At 35.9% G+C, this 25,678-nt stretch overlaps 1 protein-coding gene across 5 annotated transcripts in view; it reads right to left on the minus strand.

Moving 5' to 3' along the window:
• Positions 1–8,631: 8,631 nt before the first annotated feature.
• The window catches only part of Crp (transcription factor cropped), a 340,834-nt gene continuing 323,787 nt past the window's right edge, over positions 8,632–25,678 (minus strand). The window contains exons 6-7 of one of the 5 annotated variants that reach the window (XR_013080440.1): positions 24,659–25,138; positions 8,632–24,619 (exon numbers count right to left, since the gene is read on the minus strand). Coding sequence is in view for 1 of the 5 variants with exons in the window: in XM_076774739.1 (XP_076630854.1) it covers positions 24,811–25,138 (328 nt within the window). In the remaining 4 variants the exon portion in view is untranslated. Of the gene's footprint in view, positions 25,139–25,678 lie in introns of all 5 variants that reach the window. The other 4 variants (XR_013080438.1, XR_013080437.1, XR_013080439.1 and 1 more) reach the window with 4 other exon arrangements.

The following is a 25,678-nucleotide window of genomic DNA, read 5'->3' on the forward strand; positions in this document are numbered from 1 at the left end:
TTGAAAAAAAATTATTCGACCTATTGTTGGCCAATGCAAGCGAATCTTTACTTCGGTCGAAGCCTTGGATCGATCAGTTTCGGTCCTCGTCAGCGAAGAATCGATAGTAAAAATAATATGTATGTTTATCAAGTACAGATAAAAATTTCTTAAAAATAATATATATATATATACACACATTTATTGCTTTTAAGAGTTGAATTCCCATTAGAAACGCAATTATGTATGTAATTATTGGTATTTTTTTTTTCTTTTTTTTTCAACAAAAAGTGTAGAGACTACATACGTGTATTTTTCTAGACGCAGTTATTGACTTTTAAATAATAAAAATTTTAGAAATTTCGAACTGTAATACATCGGCTGTCCAAACAAATGTGTTTTGCTCTTTCACACATAGAAAACAAATTAAATAAAATAGCAGAATGGCAACATTTTAAAGAAGGACGGGTAAAAAATTGAAGATTCAATCTACTTTATTTATACACGAAATTTCAGATCAGAGATTTCAGAGATTCCCTAGATATCGTCTCGACAGTCTCAAAAAAACAATTATCTGACAGGTTCTTGAAAATATTTAATAACTTCACTTTTCAAAATAAAAGTTCAAAAATATCCTCATCTCCATTAGAGTTTTGACTCCTTCGGCAATTTTTTATATATCAGCATAAAATTTGTAGGATATGTTTTCAAGGATATATGCGTTTAGAAAATTCGATAAAAAGAAAATGGATTCTTTTAACGTTCTTAATGAGAATCACCCCTTAAGAAATTATATCTTCACCTGATAGGCATTATTATCGGTTTTCATCGAAGAGGACCAAATTTGGTTGGAAGTTTCGAACGAAACGAAGACTCGTTCGTATCGTCTAATAATACGTCTAATAGTCTTTCAAACATTTAACCGCGTATTTTTCCCCGTTCTTCTTCTTTTACGTATATAGATTCGACGACGGAGACGTTTCGAACATTTCGTCGTTTTTTTGGAAACGACCGGACCTCGAACCCGTTGCGTTTGCACGAAACATCCGTTCCGAGCTTCTTCTGACGTGTTTTCTATCCGTCGACATACAATAGTAACCAAATACAGCTTAAGTCTATCGACTCGAGCGAACGGGATAATCGCTATAGGCGTCTTAACTCCTCGCGGATCGCCATTGTTCACTGTCGTCAGGTATGGGCACATTTGAACGATTTTGTACTTGAAACGCATCGGAAATACAGAGTAGGTATGTTTAGTGTTTTGGAACTAACGACGAGCAACCTGACGTACTGTATTCTGCGGTGATTAATTATCGACTTACCGGTGCGTTCGTCATACGTATTTTATGAATATGACTACAAGATTTCCGCACACGATACGTGTCGAGGGTTTCAGTCTTAACACTGAGAATTCTCATTCGCAAACACAGTTAATTAAATGCTCTTGTAATTTGTATTTGAGACATCGTCGAATATCGAACACACTGTTTTGTATTTGGTATTTGATCAGTATAGAATATTCATATTAAGTTTCATAAATAAATAAAATATATATCGTTGTTTCAGGTTTGTGTATATAGTATTGACGTGATGTTTGTATCTTTAATTTTTCACAAACAAATAACTAAATTGAAAATAGTATATATTTTTCGAAAATTTAAAAAATTGTTTATTTTACAAATTTCACGATTTCTAAATAGTTTATGAATTCATGAATGCAATTTTCAATAATTTTGTGTCAATATTTTATAATTTTATTAACTTCTATTTTCAAATATGTATTCGACACATTTTAAAAACTTTCTAAACTTTTGATACATTCACAAATGTGTACAATATTCATACAAAATTCATGAATCTACAAATTGTTTATAAATAATGAAATCGATAGGTTTATGAAAAAAGTTATAAAAATGTATTAAAAGTTTATAAGTTCATAAAAAATTTATGCCATTTTGAAATTATTTATTAATATAAAATTTAAAGAACAAACATCTTACTTTTAACCTGCTTGATCAAAATTGTTTCGTGATATTCATAATTCAGTACCTGGATTAAACCGTACAAAATACTAAAACTTATTTATCAAATAAGATTCCTCTGTATTCTATACCTTTCATAATTTCTATAATTCTGTCAGAGGCATAATAAATATTTGTACAGGAATGTAATAATAATAAAATTCCCGAGATAATTTACACGAATAAATACAAGTATTTGACTGGAAACAGAATACAAATTAGTAAAGTATTCGTCGTTCGAATCCTTTTTCGATATACATTTTGTCCATTCTTGGAAATTGTGTTCATTCTTCGTATTTCTTCTACTATTCAGTCTCGCGTTATTATTATATATTAATACATCTTTTGTTATTTAATCCTTTCGATTTGTTCGCTTATGATCGTTTCGGAACACCGCGTGCGGAGAACGCGTATGGGCGTTCGTCGAGTACGTTTCGCAAACGCGACTACGAGACTCCCGCACAAGGCGCATGCAAAGCGTTTCGAGTCTCATCACCGAAAGAGTTAAACGTTTAGAAACTATAGTACGACAGTGAGCTTCGTCGTTCGCAAATTTGGAAGAGTTAAGACAACAAGAAAGAACGGAATGCAACGTTGATCTGTTTTTCGAGGTTCGCTCGAGTCGTTTCGGTGCAGTCGGTGTGTTTCGCTTCTTTTTTTTTTTTATATAATAATTACGCTTAAAGTATACCATTTTCGCTCACACTGTCGCAAACACACGCGTTCTTTCTCTCTTTCAAATATCTTCTTCTCTCCGTCTCTGTTTCCCCTCGCTAATTCTATCTAACATCGCGTTCGTTCTTCGATTTCAACTGTTTCATCGTTTCGAAGAAGGAACGCGGCTTTGGGATACCTCTGGTTTCCTTAAACGTTATGTTATATTTTACGTCGTGAATAACGGTTTCGACGATACTCTTTAATACTTTGATGACTGGAGTGGTTCTCCTCGTTGGAAGTCATTTAGCTCGTTTGAAAGAAACGTTCGACGAAAAGGATGCAAATTTTGGCTGGAGAGAATGCCTCTGGTTGTAGTTCAGATTTTATGATCAGAATTGTTGGAAATGGTTGATTCGATAATAAAAGTCGTGACTTAATATCATGTTAACACGCATCTTAACACTGAGGCCATAACCGTAAAACAGAATTAAAGAGTTCGTAACAAAAGCAATTCAAAATGTTTGAAAATTAATACAAACAGCGCATTGTTTAATGCTTTCTACCATATTTTTGTAAAGTAAGGGTTATGTTACAATAAAAGGTCATGTTCGAAGAAAAAAATAAAATAAAAACAATAAATGAAATAAAAAGAATAGTATTTTCAACTTCTCTATAATTGCTACTTTCTTACATAGAAATATTTTATTTACCCTCATATATTTTTATATATAATCAAAATTTACATTAATAATGAAATTTTGTTAAAAGTACTTTTATTGTAACGCAGTCTTTGTATTCATTTATAATATTTTTCTGAAAATGATCACAAGAAGATTGTGGAAAGCATCAAACAATAAATTGAACACTTTCTAAGAGTCCAAAATAATGAATGTTCGTACCATTAAAACAAGTCATCTTCAGTACAATATTATTTATTATGTGTTTTGTAATTTTATAATTGTAAAATTAACGATTTATTAATTCTGTTCAAAGTAATATCTGCAACGTAGATTTATCAATAGTTTCAATAGGAAAATTTTAAGATACACCTCATTTTTTTGAGTTACAATCCCTTTAATTCAGTCGGTACGACTTCCACAGAAACTAAGAAAGACATTGAACTAAACACATATGTATAAGTATCATCCCACCCCTATTTTTCGAGCATCAAATCTGCTGCAAGTTCCTACTAAAATCTTATAATTTTCTTATTCTCTTTTTCTAACTACCCACAATAAAAAACGCCTACTCTCCTCGTCGTTAATTAATTTCTCTTGAGAAACTCGACCTTGGATCCTGCCTGACCCTCGTCCCCACCCCCACTTCTTTGCACGAACTGTTTTACTTGCAACGATTCGAACAATTTGCATTATTCCTCGATGCAAACGCAATTTGCATTATTCACGAACACATTTGCTCGCAATTCGCGAAACGTTGAATAGGAAAATTCTTACTATAGTCGCAACGAACTCGACTGATCGATAAAGGTCGCTTCTCTGGCTACGAATCGCACCACTTTGCTTTCGGGACACCCAAAAAATACAATGTTGGAGGGGTAACCTCTCAGCGACCTTGAACAGCCAAACGATCCCGATTCGACTATATCCAGTCTCCGTACGCCCGATTTCGTCTTCCGTAAAATCGATCGATCTTTCGCGATACTTTTTAATTTCTAACAAAATCGTTTTTCCTCGAAGAAAACTATTTTACCTTCGTTTCTTATGAATTATTTTTCAACCGAACGGCGCGCTCCGTTCCACGCGATTCAGTTTTAATTCAGTCATCGCGGCCTCTCGTCACCCTCGTTAAATTAGATAATTTATTTCCGTCGATTTTTCGTTTGCCTCTCTACGAGCACAAAAAACTTGTACGTGATTTGTTCAGCGGTACGAGTTTCGTTGTATACAAGTTCGCGAGGGACGCGGTATACAAGCGAAAAATTACTATCGTTTCGCGTTGATCTACGCGAAATAGTGCTGCAGACTGATGAAACGAGAAGAAAATAACAAACGCAATGACAACGGTAAGCTTTGTATTCGAGCAATGTAAAGACATCACAGAGAATTATGTTTTAATTTCCTCCCACTCCTACACATCCTTTGACACCCTTCTAGTTATCCTTTTGTTCGTCTTCATGAATTTTAATTTACAGACGATTTCACAAACTGAAATGCAATTTAATCGTCGCACTAGACAGTTTCTTTGATCTTTCTGTTGTCTATCGACTGTATTTCGCCGAGTTCACCCAGTAAAAAATGCCTAAAATACATTCACGATCAATTGCTGCTAATTGGTACGGTCGTTAACATAGTCCAGAGTTGGGCAAAAGTGAATCGAAGCGAGTAATCGATAACCGCGACTAGGGAATAGCGAATGATTAACTTACTAATAACTGATCACGAAACGATTACACTTTGGATTGTGATTTACTTAATAAGTTGATGAAATATTAACAAGCTTCCAATCTGCGATTTTGTGCTCTATCATTATCAAATCTTTTATTTCATGATTACGATTACAGAGTAATCCTTGTCATTTTTACTCAATCGTAACTGTTGTATTCTTTGTTCAAGAACGAATGAGAATTTACTCGAAAAAGGTAAAAGATACATAAATAATATAATATTTAATAATTCTGAATACTGACAAATTTATAGAATTCTTCGAGTATTCTAGTGTCTGTGTGCGTATATATTGTTATATATAAATGAAATTTTAAACACAATTCTTTCTTGAAACTTGCGTAAAATGAAAATTCTATTATGGGTCAAAATGACCCAGTGTTCCGAGGAATAAAAATGTTTTTATTTAAAATGATACATAATCAAGAAACTATCACTCGTTGTCCAACTCTGACATTGTCATTTCAATCGGAATTATTTTTATAAATCAAAACACATGTGATTTTCTGTGAGGGAAAAGTTAATGAGATAAGAAATATGTTATCATAGAAATGCAATGTTAGGCACTTGTCACTGTTGTCGGATACGCTCGTTCTGTGCAATTTAAAATAAATATTTCGCATGAATTCTAGACGACTCGATAAATGATAGAGAACAAAACACAAATTATTATTAAATATACCAGTGGTTATAAATATCAATGGTTCCTAAACTGTGCATCACGTAATATTTCAAATTTTCAAATTACTGAACATTATTTATATTCGCTACTAGAAATTTTTTGATAAATCGTTACGTAATAAATTATTTTTTTTTCCGAAATTGATATTTATTATTTATAATAGTCATATGAATTTTAATATCAATAGCAAATTTGAATTTTCTTCCAAATTGTGTTACGAGCTTGAGAAGTTTCAGAACCACTAGCATTAGGTGTCACGAAAAAATTTCTAAAACAATATAATAAGTAGAAAAAAGTCTGGGAACCTCTGATCCACAGTATCGATCATCGTCACGTTTAATGCGAAATAAAATTCGGGTTGCATTCTTCTGGAAACTAGTATTTGAGATCGAAATAAAATCGTCAACGAAGCTATCGCTCGGTACGAAGGAATTAGGTTACTATGTTTTCATTCGTTTAACGTTTAGAAACATCGATACGATCGTAATAAATTGTGCATCGGATTCCTCGATCCCCTCCTTCACGAAAAAGCAGATTTTGGCTTTCTTGCTGTTCGTGGATCTTCTATATAGTGTTAAAAATTTGGAACTACAAATATCGAGTTAGAAAAATCGTACTGTTAGAAATTTGAACCAGAGTTGAAGTATGCTCGAAACGAAATAGAAATCGGTAAACATGTCCCGAGTCTTCGCGTGTACGCGATGAATTTAGAGTTAGGCTGAGACTATTCGAACAATTATTCGAATATTTCGTAGGTATTTGATATGCCACGAATAAACATCGAATTTGTTGATATTCGAACGTTATTATTTAAATACGGACGTATCCGTACATTTGCACCATTCGAATAACGCATATATTGACGATCAATTTAATTATTATACCGTGTTTTATCCATTCGACGAATCAAATTTTGAAAATACATTAACATCAATGTACACTTCTTTGATTCATCTGGGTTGTGTATACAATAATGGGATCGATTTTACTTGTAACAATATACAGAATAAAGAATTGCAAATTATTATACTCTTAAATAAATGTGTAAATTCTGAAAGCTTGGTATATAAAATAGACCAATATTACCGCAATTTTACAAACATAATCGAAAATAATAAATTATAAAGAGATATGTTTTCAAAGATATAGTCGAGTGCAGTTAAAGCCCCAATTATTTCCTGTTTTCTATAATAAATGCAAACGGAAGCTCGAATGTATATCGTATAAATTCTGAAACGAAAAAAAACCGACGAACTCGAAGAAATAAATTCGTAATCCACACTAGAGGCTCTTATACCCGGGTAACCGACCATTCGAATAGTATCAGTTATCCGGATAGTAATAATTATTTCAAACTTTTGTTACGAAATACTGTGTTTTCCAAAGGATATTATTTCTATTTTTTACTTCGCGTAGAATTGCTTTGGACAAATTGAAGATAATTATAATGCTTATTATAATTAAGTTAAAATTATATATAAATGTTACATAAATAATATAAATAGTATTAAATTTAAGTAATCGTATTACCCGTTTACCTAACTACTATACTACCCGGATAACTGTAATTCTATTACCTGTATACCTAACTACTATATTACCCGGATAACTGTAATTGTATTACTTAAGTGTACTACACGGTAAAGATAAGGAAAATTTTAATCAAAATTGATGGCGAATGAACAAATAGTCCCAGCTATAATTTCGAGTTAAACTGACAAAGGTTCAGAGTTGATCCTATTTCACTGATTTCAATTTCTTTTCGAAGCGATCAAAACGACAGTCTTTCTAGATATGCGCGAACTCCGGCGTTTCCTCTGTTAAAAATTTACTAGTCCTTTTCTTTCTATTTCTAAATGACACGAGTCTCGTCTAACTACCGAACATCGATTATTAATTGTTATTCCTACGTGGGGGCACTAAATTCCCAGTGAATTCGACAGAAGGTTTAATCGATCATCAAATACGATTTATGATGGACACGTAGCGATTAAATTTCCGAGCACAAACGCACGCATGCTTTTGTCTATTTTTTTTTGTCGTTTTATATTTTCTTTATTTTTTTCTGTTTTCGTTTAGGATGCACGGTAGAAAATCGAGAATCCTCTCGCGGCATCTCGCACATCGATTAGAATACTGTTTGACGAACAGTGACCCGAATGACAATATGCTTTTGCTAAAAGAAAATTTTAATATAAAGTATATAAAATATATATAGCGATACATAATATTTACTTTTAAAGAATAATTTTAAGCGATCTGTAATTTTTAGAAGAATAGTTCTCATTGTTCTCTGTGGATATTGAATTCAATTTAAAGCTATTAAAAGTTTTAAGCATTCAATTACTATTTGGAAATTAAAATAAAATAAACAATTGAGTTAACATGAACTTTGGCTTGTAGTATTAAGTTTGCATACGATATTATTTCTTTTGTTTTGATAAACGTTATTATTATATAATATATATTAATAAATTAATAAATATAATTTTCTTTAAATTTGTAAATGAAAGAAGTCAATCAGTCAGTCTTTTAGGTCACATAATTTTATGTTAATTTCCGAAGAGAATTTAAACTGCACTTCGTAAACGTTTTAATAAAATGCTAACGAACACATAACTTTTCATTGAAATTTGGTTAATAGAATGTAAGAAGTTTTCTTTTTGTTGGAAAGGGGTTGATATCAAAAAGTAATGACAACAACGATATTTTTCATATGTGAATACTTTGTCTCCATGACAGTTTAAATGCGATTAATTTATACTGCGTTCTGTTTTAAATTTTCAGGCGAATATAATTCAATTCAAAATTGTCCGCCATTTGTTAAGGATATTATTACTAAGAAATCGCTAAAATGAATGGTCAAGAAATTTCCAAAACAATACCGCAGTACCGTTACGAATTTATTTTCCTTTTTTGCGTGAACAAGTGACAAAAAAACATATTAACAGAAAATAATATTTACGAAACAAATAAATAAAACTGAAAACGTTCTCGAGGGTTTCGAGCCCCGACTCTGGTATCGATTACAAATAAAATTCGAGAAGTTCTGGGATCAAGGTACACAATTGTTCCGAAATAAAACGAAAAAGAAACGCGTTCCACGTTACGACAGTATTCTCTCCGCTGTGCGATGTTCTCGTTCGACGCTTTGGTTCGTGAAACGTTGCTTTGTTTAAAATTCAGTCGCAGCCACGAACTTTAGAATCTCGATAGGAAAAACAATCGTGAACCCGATCATTCGTTATAAAAGTTTCCCCATCGAAAGTAACTCTTCGACGGAACACATTGTCCCTTGAAAATACTTATCGATCCTGGCTGGCTATAAATTTTTTCGCGCAATCGTGTTAAGGGGGCAGTCTAATAATTTTAGATTCAAAGAAATCGATCTTTCGTGCATTTTTATAAAAATTTAAAAACTGAAACAAATGTTCTGTATATTCTAAAATTCGTCAAAACTTTAAAGTAATTTTATACGTAACATTTATGTTTACGTAAAAAATTACCTAATATATATATATATATGGAATTTGAATATATTACAGAAAAACTAAAACTGTAAAAATTGAATATTTTTGTTTTAAGTAGTATTCGTTAACTTAAAAAATTTGTATTTTATGGTGATTCGATAGAGAAACTAATCTAGATTAATAATCTCGATGACTTTTTTGTTTCGACGCAATGGTTGACGCGAAATTACGTGTACCATCGAAGTCGATGTTTTTGGTATTTTGCTTCGAATAAATAAAACGAGGATTTAAAACGTTATTCTTAACAAAAAAAAATTATTCTTAACAATAAAAGAATTATGTAATTGCCAATTTTCATTTTGATTCAGTTATACCTTCCTATAAAAAAAAATATTATAAGGGAATCGCAATTTTCAAAGTATCAGACTGTTCCCTTAACGTCGAAAGGCAGAAGAGAATGCGAAAAGTTAATCAGTTCGCGATCTATCGACTCGAAATAATGCTACAAAAATGATCGTTCGATCGAAGTGTTAATAATAATTAATGGAAACAGTGCACACGTTTCGACACTCATCCCGTTTTTCTCTCTTTTCCTCTATACACACACACATACAGTCCGTTTTATGTTTTCTTCCTTTTGTCGGTTACTTCGAGACGGGCATAATTTCTTTTTAATAAACAAAAGATACTCATTCGTTCCAAATGAAATAATTTATTCTACAGTTGAAATCTATTATCTTCGACGAATAACGAATAAATATTTGTGTTTTCATTCGTCACTCGAGATTTTCATTCGTATGAAAAATTTTGCCCGTCTCTGGCGGTTACAAACGAGTATATTCGACTTAATGGCAGTCTGTTCTTACGATATAGGCGTCATTTGCAACGTTCAACAGCATTCGCGTTTTGTTTTTTCTTCTCCAATCGGACGATTTTCGTTTTTCGAAAATGCAAGACGCACGTAGCAAACGCAGCCCGAACTTGAGGAACTTTTTTCTTTCATTCTATCGTTTTCTTTTTTGCGTTGCGATTATCTATCCCTTTTCTCCAACGACAGATCAACGCTTGAGGGCCCTTAGCGGTTATGCACGTTGGTATAATCTCGATTATCCGAACGTCCGTCGTTAAAACGATAAATTCTCGACGATTTTTCTGTTTCGAGCGGTGACTCTTCCCATAGGCGCGATAAAACCTCGATCGACCGAATTCGTTTCGATTATGATTGTTTTTCTTGGCTCCGTAAATGAAATTTATTTACTTCGAAGTCTTTCGCGGAGCTATCGAGCATTAATTCGAATCCATGTTACTTTCTTGTTACTGGTCGTCTATTCTGCTATACTTTAACATTTATAATATTACAATATTGTATAAATAGTAGAATAGCTAAATTTAACGTCGATTTAATAATCGATTCGTTTACAAAACGATAGTTCGCTCTCTACTTGCGCGAATGCAAAAAGCGTTCATACGTTTCATCGTTCGGGACTTTTTTATTCTTTGGAATATTCAGTGTAATTTTTTCGACTAGAATATCGCGAAAAAGTCGTTGCATCGTCACTTAAGAGTCATTAGCGACTGGTTACTTACTAATTAACACGTTGACTAACCAGAGATGGGCAAGATTTTTGTCTAAATAAAAGAATAAACAACCGTTTATTATTTCTTGAAGATATTTTTAATGTTTCTTTTTTATTAACGACAAAATTATTTTTCATTACACCGTAGTAAACAATTGTTACACGGTGTAGAAAATCCTGATGCTATCGTTAATAAAAGCGTTTAAGATGTTTGTCATGGTCCTCGAAATAATTTTGACGTTTTTCTTGTTGGATTGTATAAACGTATAAAATAAACTAATTTCAAAGCACCGCTCAGAACCGGGTACTTGTAAATACTACAAACTGGAATGTTTGGTCGAATAAACGTCATAAATGAATTTCTACGCGTTGATCTTTTTGATTATCTATTATTCGAATAAAATTTTACCCATCTCTGCTCGTAAAAGACTGCTCGACGTTATCAACGATGATTGTTATTTTATATCTGTATGAAGGAATGAAATGTGAATTATACACCAGAGTTACATATATGCGATACGTTATTTAGAATATTCAGTCGGCCTATTTAATATATTTCATCCGTGCATCGATGAAAATATGGAGTTAAAAAATGATTATTATAAATGTAGCGCGATCTATGGATGGGTTGGTTTTCAACCGAATGGTTGTCATTGGATACTTTTCTAGATGTTGGTATTATTCATTTTTCTCCACGTTATGCCATTTTTATCTATGTCGCTTAAACTGTCACGCTAATAAATCAATAAACACAAATTTTCAATTATAATCCTTGTTTCAATTTTATTACTCCGAACATTTGTTTTTTAGAAATAAGGATATCCTTATGGAATTAAATTCATTTTATTTCGAGTAATTTCTTGCGTAAAAATTATTTACATTCACTGGTATTCGACTAAGGTCGTCAGACATTACTAATCAATAGCCAAAGGAATTCTAAAAATAATTACACTCAAATTAACTTCGACTTTCCATAAAAATGTTCTATCTCCAGCTGTATAAAACTGAAACCATGATTATTATCGAAATATTTGTCTGTTATCGGTATGACAGTTTAAAAAAGCAAGATAAAAATAATAATTTAAAATATAAAAAAATTGAAGAAATTACTTATTTAATATTTCCTTAGGTATAGTTATCACTGAAATCAGTCAATTGTTATATTTCTGGCGCGCTATAAATGAATTCTGGTCCACTGCGCGTCGATGGGATTGTCCGAAAGAGTTTTAAAGAAATCCGTTGCTCGATCAATCGATTCGAGCAATCGAGGTTCTACCGCGTTTTGAGATCTTGATTTCTATCACGCGTTACGATAATTTTACAGTAGCACTTTTCAGTCGATAATATTATTACAATGTCTTCTTCGTGAAACTTTGCGATCTTATCTCATTTTCTGCTTCGAAAACAATCTCGTCAGAATTTCGCGCCATTTTCTTGTTTACTCCGACGCGGGAATAGAGATGTTTGAAAGCCTCGAGCGATCTCTGCGAGTTAATTAATTGGTGCAATTCGTTAGTCAAATTTAATGGTCCATGTGTTCGATAAATGCTAATTAACGTCTGGAGCAGTGATTCTTAATCACTCTATTGTAAAACTAGCTACAATTCATTATCTAACGACTAAAAAAACATTTGTTAACTATATTCCAGCCACTTTGAACGGATTCATTTTCTTGTGAAACGTTGAACAATTATCAAACTATTTCCTAGGGGTGGGATTCTTGATTCTTCTGCCTTTGATCTGCCATTGATTTCTAATATTATTATTGTAATTAGTCAAGATCGAGAACTCTGACAGGATTTTTCCCCTTTAAACTGTGTCGTAAGTGCAAAATGCTTAAAAATCTTTTTCTAAATTGTACTTGTGAGTTTAAAAAACTGAGAACCACTGCTCCAGAGAAACGATCCCCCTGCTGTGTCTAGCTTGTCCTGTGATCAGAACCTGGGGCAGAATTCCATGAGTATAGACTAAACGTTTACTTGTTTCAAAATATTTAGAATTTTTTTTTTAATTTAACACGTTATACAAATGCAAATATCGAGTAAGTATCGATAGGATAAAAGAAAAATTAAAATTTACGAATCGAAGAGAACGTATAATAATTTCAAGTAGTTTGTTAAACTTTAATTAGAAACAAATTTACTTCGATAAAATTATTAATTTCTAGTTTTCTTCGAGTTTCGATTTTTCCAATATATACTTCGAAGTGTTGTCAATATGTACTCCATAACATAGTTCGAATTCTATTTTTTTTAAATCTTATATTCTAAATTTTGATACTACAATTCGATTTTCATATACAGTCAAGAGATTGTATCAATCAAGAGAGTATACAAACGATGAAATGTTTGACTATATTATTATCTACATTTAACTGTTTAAGACAAGATAGGAGAGATTTTGTAGAATCACTGATCGTGTCTTCCATCCTATGCCTTTTTCCTATCAATCTTTGAATATACATATCGCATGTAAGTTCAATTTTCTACATATAAAACATATTGTTCTCCGTAGTATTTGAATTAAATTAAAAGTTATGAGAACTTCAAGCATTTTATTAAACGTTTTTAAACGTAGTCCACTTATGGTCCTGTTCAGAAATTAACATAAAACGAAACAACCTAAAATATAGAGTTTACAAGAACTTGTGACTCTTTTTAATTAAGTTTACACATGGCAAATAAGCATATTACTTCTTATGCTTTGGATAAATATTACAATTTTCTGTGAATAAAATTGAGCTCTGAAAACTAATTCGTTTTTTAAGTTTGTGAACGAAGAAACAAACGTCCCACTCGTATTTCTCAAAAATATTTATAAACCAAATGTTTTAGGTTGTTATTTTACATTAATTTTCAAAGAAGACTTAAAGGGATGCTTGAAAACATTTGATTAAATGCTAATAGATTCATAATTTAGGATTTAATTTTAAAAGTTTTCTTCCCTAGATTTATATCGAACGGGTAACACAAGCCTAAGCTTCGCATTACCGTAATATTGAATTTATAATTCTGATTTTACGTTAAACAATTTAAATTTTTCGGTATATAGTCGAAGTTCCTTATTTCCCATCGCTACACATCACTGCATGGACATATCGTAATTGAAAAATTGTATAAGAACGAAAATATGGAAACTGTGATAAATAGTAATCGATGAGAAGTGAACATTGATAAGAGGATAATTCTGTAATAAACTTCATTTTTACGCAATCTGCGTTATTCTTATTGCAATTATATCTTGCGACAAAAAATTTCACTTGAATGGCAGTTTAATAGCTCTAAATTTTGTGCCAAACCTTGAACAGTATACTAGGTGTACTTAACATGTGTCGTCAAACTTTTTAAACATATTCTACTGACTCTAATGACGACAATGGCGCGTAAACATGGGCCCACAAATGTTTTGATATCAAGTTACAATTAACAATTAACAATTCGTCATTCACAAGGCAATGCTGTGAACCTATCTTTGTTCAAACCACTTCAAACATGTTTGTTTCACATACAAGTTTGAAATAAAACATTTTCGGATCCACGTTTAATGCGTTGATCGTCGAATAATTTCTAATTTAAAGAGTGTCATTGCTTGAAAAAGATCATTTTCATTATAGAATTATAGTATTGTTTACATGATACCTTTTCATAAATACAAACAGTAGAATACGTCCATAAAATCGTGACGAGATAATTTAAAAACATTTTAATATTCCTAAACATTCTCTTGAACTTTGTATTTGCTTTAATCGTTTATCGCGAGTTCGAGTTATCACGAAAATGTACAAATACCTATCGAAAGGAAGTAAATGTTCAAGCAGAGAGCGAACAATCAGCAAAGTTTGACCCAAACAGGTAAAAATAACCGAATCGAATCCGCGAAAGGCTAAAATAATTCGGCCAAAAAGTCGTAATTTACGCGTACGCGAATAATGCCCAACTCTGTTCCGACGACTGGCGCTCGCCAGTATGGTTGTTTCCGGATGATTTCAACAGCTTGACTTCGTATGAAGAGGAAAAAGAACTGTATTTCTTCTCAGTAGTTTCAGAAAACATCTTGATCGCTCTACAAATTACAAGTACTCGGCGAACATACACGCACACGCACACAGGTACACGTACACGTACACATACACACAGACACGGGGCTAATCAAACGCTGAACGAAGACCAGTTTCTCTCGCGCCCTCGCTTCTAAACGCTACTTCAGTTCTGTTCTCGAAAAGAAATGCATTTTTTCCGGAACCTGCTCGCTATACTCTAATCAACCGTTCCGCTACTACCTTTAATTACTCGCTAGACCACTTTTTCTCTGTTTCTATCATTCTTCGTCGAACCAGGAATGGGGAACCCGTGGCCATTTCACATATTTCGTTAATTACATACGTATAAATTCATGAATGAATTGTACGCTCGCAATAGGGCAATTATTATTATTATTCAAATATGAAAGTATTCGTACACACGCGCTAGAACTGGATCTACCTGATTTATGGGTGCACCTCACACTGTTCAAATATTACGAATATCCGGATGCTCGCTCGGCGTAGAAAATATTCCACCAGTCAAACAGTGGAAATACATTCGAATATTTGAATTCCTAAAGTGTTTGAATATTCGTATACAGAAAGATTCGATAAGTAGTCTCAACCCCGATTGAAAGGCCATTTATGAGTACCAAAGAGACATTAACTTCCATTTAGGTAAGCGTCTCTTTGTAATTTTAACACAGTGTACTGTGCGTTCACGAGAAGTTGATCAGCTGGATTTCGTTTGCTCCGCCCATCCCCACTTTCGTCGTTTCGACCAATACCGTCAAACTTTAAACTACAGAGAGGGTCCAGGCACCAATCAGACCTGCATTCCTTTCGCTAGCCATCTTCTTGCGGACGCACAGTGCACTGGATCATCCTTTCAGAGGAATTCGTTAAGCGACACGCGGCCAATCTAATTCTCAAAGGTTTCCCATTCCTGCGTGAGACTTTTGCAGTAGTATATCGCGTATCTCGCGCTCCCTTTTTCTCTGTTCGACTGTCGCTCAGCATCGGGGTCGCCATTTTTATCATCCTACGACTTACGTTATACACAGTGCTTTATTTTTTCCGTTGTCCCTCGGGCCCGTGGCGACCGAAAGCACGATGCTATAGAAAAATAGAATACGAGCAATCGGTCAGTTAATTTCGTCGCTTTAGCCGAGGCACACAGCGGCCGCTTCTCTCTCGAGGTATTCGCGTGGCCCAGAAAATATTGCTCGTTTCAAAATCTTATGATGATTCAAATTCATTTTGGTGATTTCGACCTACGTTGTGTAATTTATAATTCACGTTACAGAATTATAGTTTCCTTTTAATTATGCAAGAGTAGCGAAAATTTGATTTATTGGAAAATCATTCCAAAAATAAACGAAACAAACCAAATGCAAAAAGAGCTTCCCCAACGACGTACTCCAGAGATGAGAAAATTCTTAACTGGATTAAAATTTCGAATAACGAGTAAAAGATAAGTGATAGTTAAATATAATTTATAGAATGTCACATGTTTTTATTCGACTTAAATTTTACCCATCTCTGACATTAACCCCTTCACCAGTTGCAGAACATCTATATTGTTGTCACAGTATGTGTTTCGTATTTCAACCCTTTGCATTCTACATTTATGATAACATAAATTTGTATTTAGAAAATATACCAATAAAATTTAAACTATAGATCATTATTTTTTGCTGGGAAAAAGAATTTTTTTTTTGTATTTCTAGAAGTTACATCATAAAAGTGCAATTGGTATTGCTAATTCATATTAATGAAGACTCTCGGAGTGCAAAGGGTTAAGGCTGGTATACTATTTATAAATATCTTTTTAAAATCTCGTTATATTTTCGACAAAACAAACTGACGTTACATTAGAAAAGAAAATAATACTGCATCTAGGTGCAAGCACGAAAGGGTTGTTAATGCATACTTAGGAGTGTTTAATACTAGTGAGGTTAATTAAAATGCGCAATATTTTCTGGGACACGTTGATAATTGGTCTCGTCGTCGAAACACTGGGCACGAGGAGAGTCGCGTTCTCCGTCGCGGACGTCAAGACACAACGAGTTCCTGGGCCGCTCGAAGAAAGCGGAAACGAGAGTTTTCCTTTTCCGTCGGAAGACAGTCCGTTCGCACCACAGACGATCGAGAAGCGCAGCTTTCAGTCGCCATTTGCCGCATAAGGGGTACAAATCGAGTTAGCCTTAAACAGTAAACTTGTCATCTAGTTAATTTATACTCGCTCGCTATCCGCACAGCCACGCTCGCCTAAACATTAAAAGGATTCTTCGTCTTCGTCTTCGTCTTCGTCTTCCGCCACGTCGTTCGCTGCTTCCCTTTACGGTGTTTTCGCAATATAAACGCCAGAGACGGACATCATTTTATTCGCGTAACAGAGACGATTTTGTTCCCCCATTCGTTTAATATAATTTCGTTTCGTAATTCAGATCTTTCCTCGTCGAAAGTTGTCTCCTACTCGTTATTCGAAATCTTTTTGTTCGATTAATAAATCTTGCCCGTCTCTGATACACACACGCACACGCGCATTCACTCGCGCACACATCCGCGCACTCATACTTTCTCTCTCTTTGTTAGCGTTTCTTTAGCAACTAGCCGTGATTCTTCGCGCGAACCGTTAGTTTTCCTTTTTTTTTTTTTTATTCTCTTTCTTAACGAAACTGTAAAGAAGTTATAGGAGCCATTGTTTTCGCGTATATATTTCTATATATATGTATATATAATTTATATATAGTCAACGATAAAAAAAGAAACTCGCTTCGATCGGGACCGCCCCGATCGAGCGTCGTTATCGCGGTGACAAAGATCTTTTTTTTTTTTTACTTATTTCATATGCCATTCTTTATCGAGGCGTCGAAAACGTCGAATTCCAAAGCGGTGGTTCCAAAACGTATTTCTCGTTCAAAAGTCGGCGCGAAACGCGGTGTATAGAACCTGTCGCGACCAAAACACCGCTCGAAAATCCGTCGTTTCTTCGTCGTCGCTGTTTCATTTCTCCCTAACTTTCTTCTTCTTTTTTTTCTTTTTTTTTTGTATTTTTGTGTCTTTTTAACTCTTCTTGCTCGAACCATCCGACCGTACGTGACGCGCAAAAGATCGGTAAGAATCTGGGAGTCGGAGAGAGGCTTCGTTCGCTCAGCAGGGATGCGAGAACTTAGTTTAGAAATTCGTAAAACGATTCGCGATCGCCACGTACGCTGATCGTCACGATACGCTGACGTGCATTCCCGGCGAACACGAGAAATTCGTTTCCGTCTAAACAGAGACGGGCAACATCCTTTTATTCGAACAACAATACGAACACCGTGCAGCCATTTTGTTCGCGACGTTCGTTACTATCGAACGGGTTATTTGAAAACCTTTCACTCGTTCGATGCGAAACATAATTTCATTTTACAAGTCGGATAGGAATTTTCATCGAACTTTGTACGTTATTCGAAATTGTTACGCTTGGCGACAAGAATTTTGTCCGTCTCTGTCAGCGTGTGACAGAAAAGACGCGGAAAAGAGAGAAGGACGAACGCGTAGCGTCTTTTTCTCTTTTCGAGAGACACACACAGACCATGTACTACGCTAGAATAAATACGAAATTGTTCGTCGTTTAACCCTCCATTGCAACGATTTTATTTTATCTTTCGAAAAGAAAGTATTTATGAACTAATTAACATTCGCTCTAAACGATAAGTGACTGAATCCACGGGGCCGCTGTATGTATATTTGTACCCGCGCCAAATCCTATAGAATTTCCTAAACGAAATTTACAGGAATCGTTTATTTTATCGAGCTTCCCGATCCGAGCAAATTTATGCGTTGGAGGGTTAAATGTTCTGCCCCGCCAGACGATAGGAATTTTCGTTCGTGGACGTCGAATACACGTCAACGTGTTCCCGTATAGGGAAACGCGTGATGGGACCACCCACGCACCAGGTCACGAAGTTACAGTCTCTACGCGCTCTTATCGTCCCTGAAGACTTCGTTTCGACGTCTTTTCTTCGCGAACGAAAGGAACAGAAACCGGCTGTGCGCGCGCGCATGTCTGTTTGTGACGAGTGTACATGTGTGTTGAGTATGTTTGTGCTAAATTTACACGTTTGCATGTGATTACGACGAATGTAGATTACGTGTGTGCGTATGTGTGTATGTGTCTGTCTGTGTGTATGCAAAGGATCCGAAAAATCGTGTAAAGACACGCAGAACAAGCAACTCTTATCTTTTTTTCTCCTAAACGCTCGCAAAGTAAATTGTGTGAACGCGCGCGTGTGTATGCATGTGTATGTGTGTCTGTGTATCTATATCTTTACTTATACGCGATGTATGCGCGCAATATTCTCGTATACATTGTACGCGCTTATCCACAAACACGTATGGAAGCGCTCGAAACATCGAAATATGCCAACACGTTCCTTGCCACGAGATCTTCGAAGTAATTTCTCTGTTAATGACACCTTAATTGTTTCGCGGCTTTTCTGCGTCTAAAGTTGAGAGTCGATGACGCAGAGAACGACGTCTTTTCGCCGTCTAAAGCTGAAAGCCGATGACGTAGTTCTACGTCTTCATGATTCGAGCAATCATCTAATAATCGTACGCGTTGAGTGAGAAATCGTTGGTTGATCTTTAGTTCGCGGTAGTTAGCACGTCAATCACTATGAAACGTTACAGTGTATGCGTGATTAATAGAGAGACGCGTCGACGCGCGCTCTATTTACAAATCACTCGAGATTTCTTTACGCAAATTAGAATGTCTTTCGACGAAAAAGAAATATTAACATAATATTAGCTCGGATAACTTGTCGACTCGCCTTTCGCTTCGTAGTTAATTTTTATTTATGCAAGCGTAAATGTTTAAAATGTAGTTTAATTTTTCATTATAGAATTTGTGACTGTGTTTACAATTTTGTTCTGGCTTTAGATTTTTAATATATTTACTTTATTTACTTTTCGATGAATTATAGTAATAAAAAGATGACAGTCTTTCAGAATACAGATTTCATTACACACATAGTTATTGATATTTATTCAAATACATGCGTTTATATTTTTGACTTATACGAGACAGCTGATAGAAGCAGATTGTAGTTTTTGCATGAATAGCACTGAATTTTTATCTTCGTGCAAAATTTGAATTTTCTTTCTCAAATATAAATTTAACGACTTTCGTTGAATCTCTATAGTTTTCGAATTTATGAATATTTGTAACGATCGAATTCGTTGTAGTTTTAAATAAAAATATAATATTCTCGCACAAATTTTGATTTAATGAGACAGTTTCGTGGTAAAGTCAATTGACTGCGAAGTGAACCCGACTGATTAAAGTAAAAGTATCTTTAACGCGTTAAATACGAATCACGCTAATCTTCATAGATCGCTAACGATGCATTAATAATAGATTAACCGTGACAGAGAATATTTTTTCATAACAATCGTACGAAAACATTTAATTTCCGACACATAATGCATCGATAGCAATTGGCAAGTCAGTTCTTAACGCGTTAAAATTGTTTAGTAACGAAAATAGCTATCCTTGAATTTCATTAAACCAAAACTACTACTGCAAACAAAGAACCAATGTCAAGTAATTATAGAGACATTTAAGCGATATTTATAAACATTTGGTAAAGAAGTTTTCTAAATATTCTTCGTTTTTTAATATTTCACAAATTGAAAACATTCTTTTCGATACCCTTTTTCAATATTTATTGCATATCAATGCTTTAAAGACCGACACGTTATATATAAATTAAAGTTTAAATATGTCCCGAGCTTAATTATTTCTTTTCAATTTGTTAACTCACAAGACGCGAATTACAATTTTGATTTCTTATCGATCGTTAAATATCAAAGATTCGAGACTTGGAACAAACGATAGTAAATATTTTGGACTCTGTCCTAACTCGATTCTCGAAGAATCCTGTTCGATGTTCACCTTTGAAACATATAATCAGTGTCGTGTGTTTTTAACTTAATATTATCATAAGTTACGTACTTCGATTCTATAAAATGTCAGCGTAGCTTACTTCGGTGCGTGGCAAGGAATGCGTTAACCCTCTATAATCCGGATTATTAGTGGCTTACGAAAACAATCATACAATAGGACATCGATGAACACTGAGAACAGAATATCAATTAAAACGCAAATTTTACTAAAAACGACCATTCAATTGTACTCGTCATACAGCGTAAGAAACTGCAATTAACAGCTGTATTAAACCGGATCGATCGGTGGCTGTGTTTCTTTAGAGCCACAATGGCACACGTTGATAAAAAAAAAAAAAAAAAAAAAAGAACAAAATGAAATCAGACTTTGAAAATATAGATACACGAGTGCGCGACCTTTGGAGTCATGTAAGGTCAAAGAGGGTTAACGAAAAACCAAAACGAAAAATGCGAGACGTACGCGTCGCGTGCACGTTCTACACCCCGAAAGGGTGGTTTCGATCGCGCGCATACACGCAACGACTGGACTCGAAACGGGGATGGAACGTTAGGGGTTGACGATCGTTCGCGAAAGAAAGGCTGCGAGATTCGTTTGGAAAAATCGTCCAAGTTCGAGAAAAACCGAAGAAAACGGGGAAAAACGAAAAAGAAGATGGGAACGACCGAAGAAACTCGTGTCTCGACTTCTTAGGCCCTCGTGCGTCCTCGACATCGAGATCCCGTAGTACGGCGTCGTCCTCGAGAGGGACGCTCGTTCTCCGAACACATCTAAGACGCGTTAATTACACTTTGATCGCGAACTGTGTGATTCTCACCATCGAATCACGACCGCTTTTTCGTACCTATTCGCGACACAGTGGCAGAATGTTTATGGCGAAACGTCATAAACGAGGAGCAAAGAAACGGATTGAAATAGTCGAAAGTCGTAGAAAAATGATTAACACGCAAAAAGGTTCGAACTAGGCACGAGAAAGCGATCGTTTTCTTTCGTCTGTTATCTTTTTTTCTTTTTTTTTCATTCGCAAGCTTATCCCTTTAACGTCGTACGCTCGTTTTAGGTAAATCACGTGTATAACGTATGCAACATCGCTAAATAGTATATATACACACAAGTACAGTTACGGATTAGCGTTCACATTTATCATACCGATAGACAATATTGATAACTTGGTTGTATTTTCATCGTGTATTCGGCTAACAATTCCTACGTATTCTAACCGCTAAACGTTAACTAAAGTTGTTGCTTAACCATACACCTTGTTTATCATCGCTTATGCCTTGCGTCTCGCTTACTTCTCTTACGTACATACTTAAAACAAGTACCTAAAATTAATCCTTCGCGTAGGCATATATACTCTCGTCGCGCTTCCGATCGACACCCGTTCTCGTGGGAAGAATTCTCTGTCGCTACGGACGATACCGGACTCTTCGTTTTCGCCGATCGACAGAATCCGGTTCGTCCAACCAGCCGTATTATCGCACGTAAGAATTGGTCTATCGGATTATCGGTGATTATCAGTCCTTTAAAAATCGACGTCGTCGGCATTCGAATCGGACGAAAAGGAAAATCAACGAAAACGATGGTAAAACGCGAACTCGAGCAAACACAAAAGAGAGAGATACACGTGGAACGAAAACGGAAACGGAAACGTGGTTCTGTCCCGCCTACGGTACTGGTTTGGCCGATCGATCCTCGCTCGATCGTTCCTACCCTCGAAAGGCACGAAAAAATCTTCAAACGTCGCGCTCGTTTTTCGTACGTTAACCCGTTAATCGTGCAAAACGAGTCAAATCGTCTACAAATTTAATCATATTTGTATACATATATCACATGTGTATTTCAAGTAATACCATACTCTGTCAGTACTACATTTTTTGTTCCTAGCGTTCTCGTTGCACAGAACTGAAAAAAGTAAAACAGAAGTCTTTTCGATCAGTTTGCAAAGTAAATTGTTCTTACTTTTCCAAGAATAATTCGAACCTAAATTAACATAATTTAAGTTTCATTTATGGTTACGTAAAATAAATTTACGAAATACAATAATATTTAAATCATAAATACATTTTTGTGGGAAAGAGAATATTTAGAAGTCGCGTCACGAAATTGCATCGATATCGTTAGTTCGTATTAATAAAAATTCTCGAAGTTAGCTCGTCTTTGCAAATTAACTACACAATTAACGGATTAATCCGACGGCAAACGCATCGATTCGACGGTTGGTCGTGTAGAAAAAGGTTTGTCGAAAACTGTTCTGTAGATCGCATTTTCGGTGTCGCTTTTCTTTTTACAGCCTTCCGCGTGTCTCGATTGTTTCTGTCTCGCGGAAGGATCGGGAAAAGGTTCGTTGTGTATTGAAAAAAAATGACACGCGTCGGAAAAGAGTCGTTTCGTAAGCGACGCTGGGACGAATTATTATTGCGGAGGGGACGAACGATCTTTTGGATCAACCGATCGGCCGCCATTGTCGCACAGTGGCACTACGTGTCTACGAAGGAACAAAAAGTCTGGGTACTCGATATTTGGCACAGATTAAACAGAATTTCGGCCCGCGTGAGATAAAATTTATCGTCGGAACAGGTGCATCTTAATGTGTGTCAAATATTAAGCATGCGTGTTTTTTGTGGTCGCGGTTTTGCGTATGTGTGTCGGATATCTAACCGTTTTCTTGTTTGTTTTAATCGTCCATTCTCTCATTACAGCAACGTTCGAAATGGTAATCCCCGTGCCCTATGGTAAACGTCGAGAAGAAAAAGAAACTCATGCGCGTCGGTCAAAAAGTAAATCATCGCCTGGCGTCGTCAAGTGTATACTTTTCCATTATTTTTGTTTTTTCATTAATCTCGTAACAATGTAAAAAAAGAACGTAAATAAGTTTTTATATATATATATGTATATATATAGTTTAAATATATATATATATATATATATATATACACTGGAGGATCAATATGCATGTATATACGTATACATTGTGTGTATGCATGTATACATCGGTAGAATACATCGTACGCAGCCTTATCATCTAGGATTATTATTATTATTAATATTAATATTATTATTGTGGTAGCAAGTCGCTTAAGTTTAGAAAAATGAAAATCCCTTTCCTCGTAACGCAACGAAGAAGAAAGCGTCCGCTTCGCTGTCTCGATTCGCGAAGGGAGTGAAATGGAGGGGGGAAGAGGATGAACGGGGATGGGTGAACGGAGACTGAGAGATGATTTTGAACCCGGGTGGTGTACAGCAGGATGGAGAATCGTTCGAGATTCGGGACGACGGAGTCGCGCGGATACGAGAAAATCGTGAACAACACCGGAGGGGGGGGGGGGATATAATATGTATATCGGTGGTATTTACAAGAAGTAAAAAGGGCGAGGGGCCAGCGAGGGGTGGGAGTGGGGGGTAGGGGGCTTAGAGGTGGAGAGACGTTTCGACAACTCGGTGGGCGAGGATCCTTTCGTCGAGCTTCGACATGGCCCCACCTTCGTTTCGAGTTCGATCCGTTGCGATTCAATTGCAACCGACTCGCCGATCGATACTCGATCCCGTCGACCGTTCATCGAACGGAAAAAACAACAGGTTTATTTTTGTCTTTTTTTTTTATTTTTTTTTTGTTTTTTTATTTTTGTTTAAATTTTTTGGCGCGCATCGCGGACACGGATCGGACGACGGTCGAAACGAAGGCGGACGACGGGCAGTAGGAACATACGAAAACACCGGACCCAGACTCGTCGGACGTCCGTTCGGTCGGTGATGAACGCCGAACGGAAAGGAGGCCTTCCCGAGCGTCGATTTTTCGAGGGTACGCGATTTTGCCTCCGCGGCTCGAGCGTCCAAGATTTGGAACCGTTTCGAAACTGTCGCGCCGACGAATTCTCTTCGTCTCTTATCTAAACGCGCGCAGGTGTGCACACTCGGGGATAACACGGTGGTGGTTGTTGCGTGTTCCTCTTGTCTGGGACGCGTCGCGGGAGGGTTAGTAGTTCGTTCCCGAGCGGAGGCCAGCCAGCATGCGCATTCAGTTCATCGATCGCGGGGCTCCTTTCGATCACGAGTGCTTCACCACGATCACGCCCGGTCGCTGCTGGGTCTGCTGCTGTCTGTGAAACTGGAGGAACTCGGCCTGCAGTAGCCGTTGCTTCGCCGTCGTCGGCGCGGACGTTGACGTGGACGACTTGGCCGTCGCCGGGCTCGCGGTTTGTTTGTTGGTCAACGCCAACGGCACGTCCTGCGCCGGCTCGTCGCTGAACAAATGGTCACCCTCGAGGTGACGTATTGCCTCGACGATCGTCTCCAGATTCTGCCGCGAGGTGTTCGCCAGATACAACCTCGCCTGCGGTGTGCCGTCGTCCAGCGAGTTCGACGGCGACGGCAACCTGTAATCAGAACGATCGTTCTTTTAGTAGGCGAATCGCTTCGAGCAGCCTTGTCTCTATCGGTCCCCGACCGGACCAGTTGCTGGAATAATAACGATTCTTAAAATGACCATCGCTCTGGGGTCGGAATGTTCATTTTTCGTACAGCGGAGGCGGATTTCTACATCAGCAGATGTTTATACACATTGAGCCTCGAAGTCGTCTTTATTATTAGATATTATTAAATAATTTAACGTGGTAAATAGCATATTTTTAAGAATATCTTTCCAAACTTAAATATTGGTTCATGCTTTACTGACTCCAAGGGGGATCTCTCGAGTTGGAAGGGATGGAAATGTTCAATTTACGAATCATGAGATTCATTTTAAGAATTGTAGATTCGGGCTAGAAAGAAGAGATAGATAGCTAGATAGCACTTGGAATCAAGATTAAGTCGTTAAAATATCCTCGATGATACGAAGAAAGAGTAATCCTTGGTGTAGAGCGGCCATTTTAGATGGTGGTTGTGATCTCTGAATCATATTAGTATAGGCTAAAAGA

Source organism: Colletes latitarsis, chromosome 10 (genome assembly GCF_051014445.1).
Source record: "Colletes latitarsis isolate SP2378_abdomen chromosome 10, iyColLati1, whole genome shotgun sequence".
Classification (NCBI taxonomy): Eukaryota; Metazoa; Arthropoda; class Insecta; order Hymenoptera; family Colletidae; genus Colletes; species Colletes latitarsis.